The sequence below is a fragment of the Pleurodeles waltl genome, chromosome 6 (genome assembly GCF_031143425.1).
Source record: "Pleurodeles waltl isolate 20211129_DDA chromosome 6, aPleWal1.hap1.20221129, whole genome shotgun sequence".
Taxonomy (NCBI): domain Eukaryota; kingdom Metazoa; phylum Chordata; class Amphibia; order Caudata; family Salamandridae; genus Pleurodeles; species Pleurodeles waltl.
Window position 1 is genome coordinate 30,466,981 of NC_090445.1, and position 15,157 is coordinate 30,482,137.

General features: G+C 50.1%; 1 protein-coding gene across 1 annotated transcript in view; it reads left to right on the forward strand.

The window, feature by feature from the left end:
• The window catches only part of BARHL1 (BarH like homeobox 1), a 34,450-nt gene extending 19,513 nt beyond the window's left edge, over window positions 1-14,937 (forward strand). Inside the window, exon 3 of the mRNA XM_069237112.1 lies at window positions 10,234-14,937. Coding sequence (XP_069093213.1) covers window positions 10,234-10,528 — 295 coding nt within the window. The 3' untranslated portion in view covers window positions 10,529-14,937. The remainder of the gene's footprint in view (window positions 1-10,233) is intronic.
• Window positions 14,938-15,157: the final 220 nt, after the last annotated feature.

Below are 15,157 nucleotides of genomic sequence, written 5' to 3' on the forward strand. Positions count from 1 at the left end.
TGTTTTTATAAATCTACTGCTCGTTTAAATGACCCGTGAAAAGAATGTTACCACATGTGGTTTCAGAATCTGCTTCGTCCATGTTTGCTCTGGTGCACACATCTGTCTGTGACACGACTGAAGCAAAACGCGCCTGACCAGTGGCCTGGCCAGTGTGCCCTAGGGTCAAGTATACCCCAGGGTCCGGCACCACTGCACCTGCTGCACACTGAAAGCGCCGCGTTACACAAGTGGTGCACGTGGATTTACCACTGCTCTGCACCGGGTGCCAGTCTTATGTGACCCCTGGGTCGGATTCATGGCTTGGTACCCCAGTACCCCCACACACAGCAGTCACGTGCTCACCCCCGCTAAAGACACGTCACCGCTCGCGACTTTGTAAAGTGTAAATTAAAAATGCAAGAGAGAGCAGGTGTCTGTGGCCTCAGCCGGGGAGACCTGGGCAGGATGGGGCTCCGGGTGCAGAAATGTCCGCACAATTCACACTATTGGACTTTTACGTGTCATCACGCGCCGGCACTCAGCACGGGGGCGCATTCACTAAGGAGAGTCAGAGCGACAGGAATGTGCGCGCGTGCACACACACACACACACACACACAGGTGTGCATCACACATCCTGAGGAGTGTCTTACACAGAACGTGCGTCACGCAGCAGGAGGTGCAGTGCACGCACGGACAAGCACACACAGGTGTGCATCACACATCCTGAGGAGTGTCTTACACAGTGCACGCACAGACACACACACACAGGTGTGCATCACACATCCTGAGGAGTGTCTTACACAGAACGTGCGTCACGCAGCAGGAGGTGCAGTGCACGCACGGACAAGCACACACAGGTGTGCATCACACATCCTGAGGAGTGTCTTACACAGTGCACGCACACACAGACACACACACTCAGGTGTGCATCACACATCCTGAGGAGTGTCTTACACAGAACGTGCGTCACGCAGCAGGAGGTGCAGTGCACGCACGGACAAGCACACACAGGTGTGCATCACACATCCTGAGGAGTGTCTTACACAGTGCACGCACACACAGACACACACACACAGGTGTGCATCACACATCCTGAGGAGTGTCTTACACAGAACGTGCGTCGCGCAGCAGGAGGTGCAGTGCACGCACACACAGACACACACACAAAGGTGTGCATCACACATCCTGAGGAGTGTCTTACACAGAACGTGCGTCGCGCAGCAGGAGGTGCAGTGCACACACAGACACACACACACAGGTGTGCATCACACATCCTTAGGAGTGTCTTACACAGTGCACGCACACACAGACACACACGCACAGGTGTGTATCACACATCCTTAGGAGTGTCTTACACAGAACGTGCGTCGCGCAGCAGGAGGTGCAGTGCACGCACGGACACACACACACAGGTGTGCATCACACATCCTTAGGAGTGTCTTACACAGAACGTGCGTCGCGCAGCAGGAGGTGCAGTGCACGCACGGACACACACACACAGGTGTGCATCACACATCCTTAGGAGTGTCTTACACAGAACGTGCGTCGCGCAGCAGGAGGTGCAGTGCACGCACGGACACACACACACAGGTGTGCATCACACATCCTGAGGAGTGTCTTACACAGAACGTGCGTCACGCAGCAGGAGGTGCAGTGCACGCACGGACACACACACACAGGTGTGCATCACACATCCTTAGGAGTGTCTTACACAGAACGTGCGTCACGCAGCAGGAGGTGCAGTGCACGCACACACAGACACACACACACAGGTGTGCATCACACATCCTTAGGAGTGTCTTACACAGAACGTGCGTCACGCAGCAGGAGGTGCAGTGCACGCACACACAGACACACACACACAGGTGTGTATCACACATCCTTAGGAGTGTCTTACACAGAACGTGCGTCGCGCAGCAGGAGGTGCAGTGCACGCACGGACACACACACACAGGTGTGCATCACACATCCTTAGGAGTGTCTTACACAGAACGTGCGTCGCGCAGCAGGAGGTGCAGTGCACGCACGGACACACACACACAGGTGTGCATCACACATCCTTAGGAGTGTCTTACACAGAACGTGCGTCACGCAGCAGGAGGTGCAGTGCACGCACACACAGACACACACACACAGGTGTGCATCACACATCCTTAGGAGTGTCTTACACAGAACGTGCGTCGCGCAGCAGGAGGTGCAGTGCACGCACGGACACACACACACAGGTGTGTATCACACATCCTTAGGAGTGTCTTACACAGAACGTGCGTCGCGCAGCAGGAGGTGCAGTGCACACACACACACACACACACAGGTGTGCATCACACATCCTGAGGAGTGTCTTACACAGAACGTGCGTCACGCAGCAGGAGGTGCAGTGCACGCACACACAGACACACACACACAGGTGTGCATCACACATCCTTAGGAGTGTCTTACACAGAACGTGCCTCACGCAGCAGGAGGTGCAGTGCACACACACACAGACACACACACACACACAGGTGTCCATTGCACATCCAGAGGAGTGCCTTATACACAACGTAGGTCACACTGCAGGGGTGGGGCAGTGCGCACACACACACTCAGGTGTGCATCACACATCCGTAGGAGTGCCTTATATACAACGTGCATGACACAGCAGGAGAAGCAGTGCACACACACACAGACACACAGACGCAACGTACGTCACACTGCAGGGGTGGGGCAGTGCGCGCACGGACACACACATACACACACACACACACTCAGGTGTGCATCACACAGCCATAGGAGTGTCTTATACACAACGTGCGTCACTCAGCAGGAGGAGCAGTGCACGCAAACACACACACGCGCGCGTGCACACACACGCAAGTGTGCATCACACATCCATAGGAGTGCCTTATACACAACGTAGGTCACACTGCAGGGGGAGCAGCGCACACACGACACACGCACACTCAGGTGTGCATCACACAGCCATAGGAGTGTCTTATACACAACGTGCGTCACTCAGCAGGGGGAGCACTGCACGCACACCCTGTGCATCACATCCATAGGAGTGCCTGATACACAAGGTGCGTCACACATCGGGGGGGCAGTGAATACACACGCACACACAGGTGTGCCTCATACATCCATAAGAGTGCCTTACACACAACATGCCTCACACAGCAGGCGGTGCAGTGCACGCACACACACTAAAGCGCATCTCCCAGCAAGATTGTCACGGTACACACACCGGGTGTGTCACACACGCACATCAGCACTGCGCATGCGCACCCAGAGGAAAGCTGGACACTATGAGGGAGTAACATTTATGTTGAAAAAAGTTGTAGTACGTAACATAAGCTCATAAATATATGTAAGTCTCATAAATACGATATTTTAACACAGGATTTAATTTATAATACGAATCACCTACATTAGAAGCATAAATATATTGAAAATCGACATTTATTGTACAGTGGCGCTTCATTCTCTAGCGTCGATGTTCACGTCAGTTTCCACATTTACAGCGGAATAAACGTATTTGTAAACAACTCTCTTACAAGAGAATATCATTTTTTTAAATATCATACATTGTAAGGTAAATCAATTCTTTTGATTGAATCGCAAACAAAATGGACGCGTTTATTTTGCAAGATCACATCAATAATAAACGGAATATATATTCCCTAGATCATATGATTTACTAGAGAAATATATCGAAATTTGGAACAGTGGTGGTGAAGTTATGTTCTATAAAATAGATAAGAGTTGTGTTAGAGCATTTCATACTAATTCTAATAATAATAGCGCCTACACGTGTCTGTTGACGCCGCAGGCGCGCGTCAAGCGCCTCTTCCTCCGGCGCTATACTTCGATTTATGTACAGATTCCTGGACACGCCACCAGGCTTTCGTAAACCCTCAGACATGGACGAGAAAGAGGCGCGTAGAAGATCTTATTGAAATAAAGACCACGAAAAGCACCAAGAAACCGATCCCGGGCGCTGCTTAGTCGGCGAATTTCCTGTAAAATAATTCTGGTTGTGATTGTAAAGTAGCCCCGTCTCCGGGGGTCCGTAGAGGGGGGACAGGGGTCGGGGTACCCTCAACGTACATCCGGGGCTCTTGAAGTAATCCGCTCTCAAATGAGATTATAAAAAATAAAAAATACATCTATTTTATTGTCACTCCAAGAAGAGGGCGTGCTCTGGGGGGGGGGAGTGGAAAGAGTCGTAGTTTATTACTGGGGAGGGAGTTGGATGTTCCGCTGCTTGAGAAAAATTAAAAAATGAAACTCGCAACTGAAGTCCTAATAAACGAGAATTCAGGTAGAAAGCGCCTACTGTTACCGTCTCGCGGCGTGTTGGCGCTGTGAGTAGAAGGACGGCCCTGCTCGATTTAATTGCACTTATTTTATCATGCTGAAAGGATGAGCTGTGGAGTCGGTGCCGCCAGTGGTTGGATTTGCTCACAGATCTTTGCAGCAGCAGGCGCATTAACCCCCACCCTCTCCCCGAACCTGACCCGGAGGAGGCTGTGCCGTTAGGGCCAGAGCTGCCGACCAAGGAGCCAGGTTCGAGTCCCGGCGTTGGCTCAACATCCTGTGATTTTGGGCAAATCACTTAATGTCCCGTGCCTAAAAAATAAATAAAAAAAAGGAACGTGTCCCAGGAGCAGACAAAATCTGCAGATAAACAAGGGACATGGGCACTGTACAAATTTATTTGGGGAAAATTATAAATTCAGCCGAAGGGACTGGGGACATCAAGTTAGACCAACCCCAAAATTATGGAACATCAACCAGCACTTGTATTACTTTCAACATCCATAAATGTGTAGAAAACGGGTTTATTGGGAAAAATTAACGTTTTTCGTACCCAACGCACATCTCTCCTCCGCTCCAGATTTCGAGGCGTCGGTCTCCCCCTGCCTCCCCCCACACGCCTCACATCAGTCTTCAAAGCCTATATATATATATATATATATATATCTATATATATAGATATATATACACACACACACACATATATACCCCCACCTCCCACACAGAACCTATATATATATATATATATATATATATACACACACAGACTTTGAAGACTGAGGTGTGTATATATATATATATATATATATATATATATATATATATATATGTATGTATATATATATGTATGTATATATATATATATTTATATATATATACACACATATACCCCCACCTCCCACACAGAACCCCTATATATATATATATTTATACACACACACACACACACCCAGCCCCCACCCCAGACAGAAGCCCCATCTGTGCCCACATGTTTTACAGATCTCCCTGCATTTGCAGGCAGAGCGCAAGCGCTTGGAAATGCCAGGGACGCAGGAGGGTATCAGGCAGAGGTACGCACTCATGCATTAGGGTAGCAAGGATGCCTTGGGCCTTAATGCAAGTAAGGGAAATGGCTCCTCTGGCTGCTGGTGGGGTAGCAAATGGCAGCCATTATTAGAGTTCGATGGGCCCCGGTGCACTGCACCTGCTGCACCAATGATAGCCACGCCCCTCCACTCAGGTACTTATTACTTCTAGTAGATAGATGATGGTCTGAGCAGTGGGCACCTGCACGGTGAGACTTGAAAGAGAAATCCTGACACCCCCACCGGGCCCCCAAGTCAGTCACCCCTAAATCTTACACCACATATCAAGGCCCACTTGAGAGATGTGACTCTACGGCTACAGAGTGTCAGTGTCTCACAGGTCTGCCTTTTTGCCACATAATCTACCATGAGCCGCATAATTTGCAGAGTTCAGTTAAAAAATTGCTTCCAGCTCAAAATGGATCAAAAGTTACTTAAAATGAGGCTCATGTGGTGCTGCGCACCGGGAACACTTTACGAAAGTGAACTGATCGCCGTTCAGTTGTTGATTAATGCATTCAGGTACCAAACTGGTAATAATGAGATGAAACATTCAGAAGCATTTGACCCCCTCCCCGTTTTTGGCACACTGCCTCTACCACTCTCTGAGCATACCTCTCCATCCCTCCCTCCCGCCTCTCCCTACCTCAGCCCTCCGCTTGTGCATTACTGCAGCTCTCCTTCTCCTCACCTCTCTCGCAACCTCTCTCTTCACTTTCTAACATCCTGGTACCTCTCTCCCCACATCTGCATACCTCTACTGTAGCTGGCTCTCACCCCTCTCTACCTCACCTCTCAATCTCACGTCATACCTCTACTTTACCGACACAAAAGGATAATGGACGGAGTGCGGAAACCTTTCAAATCCATCCATCCTGGGACCGGTTTTGGGGTATCGCCCCTCATCAGCCAGACTAGCTTGAATCCAGTGGCACAGCGAGCACGGGACCCACATCCGGTCCAGGATGCATGTTCCGGTCCAGGGAGGACCTGGCCTGGCAGTGGGGGCTGGACTGATCACTTGGGGAGCAGGGGCAAGACTGATTTGCATATGGCTGGGTCAAAACTGGGGTGGCACAGTGAGCAAAAGAACGATGGATTAAACCCAGATCTGTGATGGGGGGTGAAAGTTTAAAAAGCTTCAACACTCCGTCCATCATTCTTTTGTGTTCTTAAAATATCTCTACTTTACACCCATCTCTCACTACCTAACCTTTCAGTTTAGCCCCCCCACCCCCCATAAATTCTGAGTTCCGTTTTACCGGGCTATGGAGAAGGGTGGGCGAGGCTGAGGACACAGGGTACTGTGAACTCACAATGACTGAAGTGTGAAATGTGCTACGGGTGAGCGCAGGTTCGAGGAGCTTCAATACAGATAGTTCATTGAAGCGCTTTGTCTAAGTCCTTCCTGAGTGAGAAAGGAACTCGGGTAGCAGAGGCTTTTGGATAAATATTGTTGGAACCACAAGGGAGTAAGTCCTTAGTCTGAGGGAGGATTGCTCTGCGGTGGGAGAGGCTGACCAAGCGATGGGCTTCTGGATCACAATGCCCGAGTCCATGAAACACTAATGATGAACCGGAGGGTGCAAGTGGCTGACCAAACAAAATCCATTTGAGGCACTTCAGCATGCAAAGGTCTTTACACACTGATGGGGAAACCGTGAGTAGAAGAGGCTGAGCAGGCAATGTGTGTGTGGAATCATCACAGAGTGCAAGGCCTTGATGTACTAGCAGTGGATGTGTGGGTACACCAGCCTGAGCAGGCAGTGTGTCTAATCACAAGGTGTACATCCTGTGGGTACAAGAGGCTGAACTAGCCATGCATGTGTGTAGTCACAAAGAACACATCCTGTGGGTGCAGGAGGCTGAACTAGCCATGCATGTGTGTAGTCACAAAGAACACATCCTGTGGGTGCAGGAGGCTGAACTAGCCATGCATGTGTGTAGTCACAAAGAACACATCCTGTGGGTGCAGGAGGCTGAACTAGCCATGCATGTGTGTAATCACAGGAGGCTGAACTAGCCATATATGTGTGTAATCACAAAGAACACATCCTGTGGTTACAAGAGGCTGAACTAGCCATGCATGTGTGTAGTCACAAAGAACACATCCTGTGGGTGCAGGAGGCTGAACTAGCCATGCATGTGTGTAGTCACAAAGAACACATCCTGTGGGTGCAGGAGGCTGAACTAGCCATGCATGTGTGTAATCACAGGAGGCTGAACTAGCCGTATATGTGTGTAATCACAAAGAACACATCCTGTGGTTACAGGAGGCTGAACTAGCTATGCATGTGTGTAATCACAAAGAACACATCCTGTGGGTACAGGAGGCTGAACTAGCCATGCATGTGTGTAATCACAAAGAACACATCCTGTGGGTACAGGAGGCTGAACTAGCCATGCATGTGTGTAATCACAGGAGGCTGAACTAGCCATGCATGTGTGTAATCACAAAGAACACATCCTGTGGGTGCAGGAGGCTGAACTAGCCATGCATGTGTGTAATCACAAAGAACACATCCTGTGGGTGCAGGAGGCTGAACTAGCCATGCATGTGTGTAATCACAGGAGGCTGAACTAGCCATGCATGTGTGTAATCACAGGAGGCTGAACTAGCCGTGCATGTGTGTAATCACAAAGAACACATCCTGCGGATACAAGAGGCTGAACTAGCCATGCATGTGTGTAATCACAAAGAACACATCCTGTGGGTACAAGAGGCTGAACTAGCCATGCATGTGTGTAATCACAAAGAACACATCCTGTGGTTACAGGAGGCTGAACTAGCCATGCATGTGTGTAGTCACAAAGAACACATCCTGTGGTTACAGGAGGCTGAACTAGCCATGCATGTGTGTAGTCACAAAGAACACATCCTGTGGGTGCAGGAGGCTGAACTAGCCATGCATATGTGTAATCACAGGAGGCTGAACTAGCCGTATATGTGTGTAATCACAAAGAACACATCCTGTGGTTACAAGAGGCTGAACTAGCCATGCATGTGTGTAATCACAAAGAACACATACTGTGGTTACAGGAGGCTGAACTAGCCATGCATGTGTGTAATCAGAGGAGGCTGAACTAGCCATGCATGTGTGTAATTACAAAGAACACATCCTGTGGGTGCAGGAGGCTGAACTAGCCATGCATGTGTGTAGTCACAAAGAACACATCCTGTGGGTGCAGGAGGCTGAACTAGCCATGCATGTGTGTAATCACAAAGAACACATCCTGTGGTTACAAGAGGCTGAACTAGCCATGCATGTGTGTAGTCACAAAGAACACATCCTGTGGATACAAGAGGCTGAACTAGCCATGCATGTGTGTAGTCACAAAGAACACATCCTGTGGTTACAAGAGGCTGAACTAGCCATGCATGTGTGTAGTCACAAAGAACACATCCTGTGGGTGCAGGAGGCTGAACTAGCCATGCATGTGTGTAATCACAAAGAACACATCCTGTGGGTGCAGGAGGCTGAACTAGCCATGCATGTGTGTAATCACAGGAGGCTGAACTAGCCGTATATGTGTGTAATCACAAAGAACACATCCTGTGGTTACAAGAGGCTGAATATACGGGGTCTTTACTGATTTACAAGAGGTAGACACACGTCTGTGCGGAACGGAGGGTGTAAGTCATTAATAAAGAGCTGAAAACCCTGTGGCCGTGAAATTCTGGTGAAACCGTATATGTGGACTCAGAGTAGGTGAATTCTTTGCTTTAGGTGCACTGAGCGCCAGAGTGAGTTTTTTTAAACAATTGTCAGTGTGATCAAACAGCATTTGTAAAGCGCGGCACTGTGACCGCAAGGGGGATCTGGGTGCTGTGTCGCCGTCAAAGAGCCAAGTCTTGAGTCTCTTACGGACGTCTGCCAGCGAGGGGGCTGTACGCAGCTGGAGTTCGTGCCAGGTCTTGGCAGCGATGTATGAGAAGGAGCGGCCACCGCTGCGGCTGAGACAGATGTGGGGGGGGTGAGGCCTAGTGAGGGGGAGCGCGGGTGTAGAGAGGGTTGGTGGAAGTTCAGTCAGTGGATGATGTAGGCATGTCCTAGGTCGCGGAGGGCTTTGTAGGAGTGCGTAAAGATCTTGATCTGGCATCTCTTCTGTACGGGGAGCCAGTGAAGGTCTCTCAGCTGGGGGGTGATGTGGGTTTGTTTGGGGAGGTCCAGGATGAGTCTGGCAGCAGCGTTCTGCGTGGTCTGGAGTCTCTGAGGAGCTGGGTGGAGATGCCGGCATACAGGGTGTTGCCATTGTCTGGACGGCTGGTGACGAGGGGCTGAGTGACGGTCTTTCTGGTGTTGGTTGGGATCCATCTGAAGATTCTGCGGCCCATGCGAAGTGTATGGAAGCAGGAGGAGGCGACGGCGTTGACTTGTCGTTCCATGGTCAGTTGGCTGTCGAGGATGATGCCGAGGTTGCGTGTATGGTCAGTAGGTGTGGGTCCAAGTTCTGCAGGCCACCAGCTGTGGTCCCTTTCCAAAGATCAGCACTTCGGTTTTGTCTGAAGTGAGTTGGGGGCCGTTGTCTCTCATCCATTTGGTTGCATTGTCCATGGCGTTGCGGAAGTTGGATTTGGCGTTCAAGGGGTCCTCGGTGAGCGAGAGGATCAGTTGAGTGTTGTCTGCGAAGGAGATTATGTTGTGTCCGTGGGATCTTACGACGTCTGCGAGGGGGGGTCATGTACATGCTGAACAGGGCGGGGCTGAGGGATGATGCTTGACTATTTCACTACATTATACATGCTTGGGGTGGTCTCAAGATCTTAAACTTGCAGGATAGACTTGAAATGTCATTGGGTCTCTTGAGACAGGCTTGGAATGTGTGCACTGACTGCCTGTCTCTCTCTCTGTCCCCTCTCCTTGTAGAACCAAGTGGAAACGACAGACTGCCGTGGGACTGGAGCTGCTGGCGGAAGCAGGGAATTACTCCGCCCTCCAGAGGATGTTCCCTTCCCCCTACTTCTACCCGCAGAGCTTAGTATCCAACCTGGACCCCGGAGCGGCCCTGTACCTGTACCGGGGCCCCAGCGCGCCCCCGCCGGCTCTGCAGAGGCCCCTGGTGCCCCGAATCCTCATCCACGGACTTCAAGGAGGCAGCGAGCCCCCTCCTGCTCTGCCCCCCCTGGGAGGGGTCCTCCCCAGGGCAGCTCAGCCTCGGTGAGCCTGGGCTATGGGGACTTCCCAAAACTCTGTCAGGTGTCCTGTGGGTCTGCAGAGAGGGACACCATGTGGGACCCCGAGAACAGGGGGTGCAAGGGAGGAAGAACTGTCTTCTGGCTCAAAAGTTCCTTAAAAATACCCAACGCCCCCAGCCAGGAAGAAAACGGCCCCCTTAAGAGGAGGAAAATATGTGACTTTGATGTAAATTAAACTTTGAAAAACTTTGAAAACTTTTTAAAACTTGAAGAGCCAAGAACACAGAAGACGGGGCGCTGTCTCCAAGAACAGAAAAGATGGGGTGCTGTTTCCAAGAACAAACGAGGGGGTTCCACTTTCAAGACCACAGAAGAGGGGGTGGTGTCCGCATGAAAACAGCAGAGGGGTGCTGTCTCCAAGAATACAAGAGGGGGTGCTGTTTCCAAGAACACAGCAGAGGGGTGCTGTCTCCAAGAACACAGCAGAGGGGGTGCTGTTTCCAAGACCACAGAAGAGGGGGTGGTGTCCGCATGAAAACAGCAGAGGGGGTGCTGTCTCCAAGAATACAAGAGGGGGTGCTGTCTCCAAGAACACAGCAGAGGGGGTGCTGTCTAAAAGACAGTCGGGGTGCAGCCCACGCTATAAATTGTATAAAGATTCTGGGGGCAAGCGCCAGCAGGTGACCGCACCCCGCATCCTAAAACCAAAAACGCAAAAATTGATTTTTGAATCAAGGTTAGAGGGCACGAGCAAAGCGTGTGTGTGGGGGGTCAGCAGGCGAGGGCCCCCGTTAAGGAGTCAGTTATTCTCAATGACCCCACACCAAAGATATCTCCCTGCAGGCATCTCTGAGGTGGGCTGTTTGAGGGGCAGGTGTGGTTTGCTGGGGTGTTTGTAGGGTGGGGGGTGGCAGTGTCGGTGACCTTGAGATACTACAGGGGGCAGGAAATACTGAGAGATCCCCAGCCCTTGGCCAGTGAACCGCCCCCATGTGGCAAAGAGTGATCTGAACCCCAAGAGAGCTGATGGGTACAAAATGATAATAAAACCAGGGATGTGCACAAGATCACAGATGAGGGAGTCTGAGATCAGGGCAGGTTACACCCCCTCCACCCCCGCTGCTGAGGTCATCTGGAAAGGCCTAGAAAGCTGTCCAGTCTCTACTAACCTGCCATCCTTTCCAAGACACCAAACCTACCTCAACTCTGAGCTACTTTTGGGACGTTTGGAAAGATACTAGAAGATTTTTGGCCCCCGACGTCTCAAAAACCACTGAGCCAACATACACAAATTGTGTAAAGACTGTGGGGCATACTTACGAGAGGCTTGCGCAGCTGGTGATGCAATAGCGGCGCAAACCTTTCAACCATATCTATGAGGCCACGCAACGCACTTTGCGTGGCTTTCCATGACCTCATAGATATGGAGAAAGGCAGGGCAAGTCGCTGTGTTGCCTTACTCTGCGCAAGGACGCGCTCCACGGGCACTGTGGAGGATGCTCACACGCAACACCAATGGATTTTGACGCACCCCGAGATTTACATGAGCTTGTAAAGCTGGGATGCGCCAAAACTTTACGCCTCCCCAGGGGAGGTGCAAAGAGGAGAAGTATGTTCATTTCTTTTCATTGTTGTCTCTTTCTATGTGCGCTGCATTCTGCAGGACACATGGGATGTGGAAAAAGCCTGCCAGGATTATTTTTGTGCATGAAGGTGTCCCTTCCTGCACAAAAACAAACCTGCCCATAATAGAGGCACCCTTGCACCATGGTGCAAGGGTGCCTACGTTGGCGCTAGGCTACATTGCACAGATACGGCGCATTCCTGCGCTTTCCCTTCGACGCACGCAGCAAGGTGACGTGCTGCGCTACCCTTGCCAAAAAGTCGTAAATCTGCCCCTGTGTTTGGTCTGCTGTACATCATGCCTCAAAAAATGTGCTTTCCCTGTAATCTATGGTTGTGTAAACATCTCCCCCCCCCCACACTCACACCACCACTCAACAAAAAAGGAATGTGGGTCAGAAAAACACAAGGGAGACCAGGTAAAACAAAAAATTCACATATTTATTATTATATAAGATATTATATTGCTGGTATGACCCTCCTGACAAATATAGATTTCGTCCAATCAGAGGCACAATGGCCCTGATTTCCTGCCCTAAATCCCGCTACTATCTAAGCGTGGCCGTGCATTTAGGTAATGACACTCGAACCACCCTCCAGGGCTTCACCATTGATTGGTTTATTCAGCATCCTGGTCATGGAGGGTAAATAAAACCTGAAATACTAATTGAATCAGAGTTTTTTTTAGCTACAACTTGCAGACAGCAGCTTAAAAAAACTCTCACTTTCAGAGAGGAAACTTCATAAGTCCGTCCACATTTATCTCTTCACTACAGACAACCAAGTATAATCTGGTATTTCACTTACTATTTTCAGTAAACACTTTTTTTCTTGCTGCCTGCCCTAAAGTAAACAGGCTGTGTAAAAACAGAGTAGGTAACGAGCATTAGGGCTGAACCAACCCCCTCTGAGGTTATGGTTACATTTCCAAACCACCCCGCCCCCTGCCTTGTGCTTATGGGCTTGAGATTTTATGTCACCAGAACCCCTCAATAGACATAGCTGGACATGAATACACTATTATCCGAGATGTTTTCAATCAGGAGTACATATAGCGCTTTGATACACCTGGTTAGCGCTTTGATACCTCTGGGCGAAATGCGCTTTATCAAATACTCTATACATATATACATACATATTGGGGGCTTATTTACAAACCCTCTGCGTCGTCAGTGTGTCACATTTTGTTAGGATCCGGAGGCCTCCAGGTAGCCCACACTCCCCCCACCAGCTATACACGGACCGACAAGCTTCATTTGTTGGAAGTGGTTTTTATTTAAACACCAATTAATTTCTTTAAAGCAAACATATTCATAAATCAAGCATGAAGATCATTGCACAAATATTTACAATAACTACACATCCTGTTAATTAGTGACCATATATCTTTTTCCTGACAGGATCCCTTCCTGTCCTGAACCACCATTGGACCACACAGGTGACCCATATCTCACCTGTATCTCTAGGAGGGGCGGTTACCCTGACTACACCGTTCCTTGTCCTTGGCTCCGCACGAACCCGGCCGCCGCAAACGAGAAAGAAGGACGAGCCTTCTTGGGGGGGCTCTTAAATAGCCCCCCACCGGTTTGCGGGGGCTGGATCCGGCCGGCAGCCCACGCTGCCGCAACGTTCGCCTCTTCCCAGTACTTCCGCCCCCACACCTCGCGAGGTGCAGAAGCGGAAGCCCCTGGCCAGCCCTGCACACCTCCGGTGCCAAGGAGAGTGTTGAGCCTTGGAAGCCCCGCCCCCTACTGGGCCACGCCCCCACACTTTGGGGGGACACTTTACCCAACGCAGCGAGGGGCAGGCTGCAGGTCCATGTCTACAAGGCCGTGCAAAGCCGCTTTGCGTGGTTTTCGTGGCCTCGTAGATAGGAAGTAAGGCAACGCAGAGCAAGTCGTTGCGTTGCCTTACGCTGCGTCAAAGAGGCGTTCCATGGGCGTTGCAGTGGTGCTCTCATGCAACACTTATGGATTTTGACGCATCCCCAGATTTACAAGGATCTGTAAACCTGGGAATGCGTCAAAAGCCTACTCCTCCCCCAGGGGAGGCACAACGACGAGAAATAACTTTTTTTCCCCCCATTTTTCTCTCTATATGTGCTGCACTATGCAGCCCACACACAAGGAGGAAAACGCCTCCATTGATTGTTTATGTGCAGGAACGTGTCCCTTCCTGCACAAAAACAATCATCCCTACAACGTAGAAACCCTTGCACCCTGGTGCATAAGACATGAAAATAATCATGCTTTCAGCGCTCATTGTTAGCTGCCACTCGCAGGCAGCAGCTTTAAAAATCTCCCACATCTAGAGAGAATCTGTTTTTGTTCCACAAAGCTAAGTTTGTTTTTAAATAAAAACCCTACATTCCTGACCACATACTTAAACAGTTTTCTGCCTTTGGTTACTACATAGGAAGTCAGTGCATTCCAACATGTTACTAACGGGTTTCAACCAGCACTTCCGTGTTTGCAGGAAACACATTTTTCATGTGAACTGTCCCAACATAAGCACGCAATACTTACAGCATTACACAAGATCACAGGTTACATATGGTCTTATATTGCAATATTGGAGGTCTGATGACACCTGGAAAACACAGGCCGTTTCACTCCTTTTCTTGGTGTCATCAGACCTTCTTAACTGCAATACAGCATCATCGTGTGCGTGTGTGCGCGTGCGTCTACACACTGCCAACACAAATACCCCCTGGAGTAAGAACATGTGGAATTGACTCCAGGGGTGAACTCGGGGCTCCCCCTGTGCTTGTCCTTGGTGCACTGTTTAACATGTACATTAAATGACAATGACCCCCCCCCCCCCCGCCCGAGAGAGCTCTCTGTCCCCCTAATGTTATCACGCTAGAGACCCTCGCCTCCTCGACTCCCAGCCTGCGAGGTAAGACTTGTAAATAAGTTGTGTGAAGTGTAATATATTGTGTATATTCTGTTATTTATTGTGCTGCGTCCTGTCCTGTTACGGTGCTGCGTGTCCTGTGAACGTCTCCTGTCTCCGCGGGAGGGGTGGAGAGC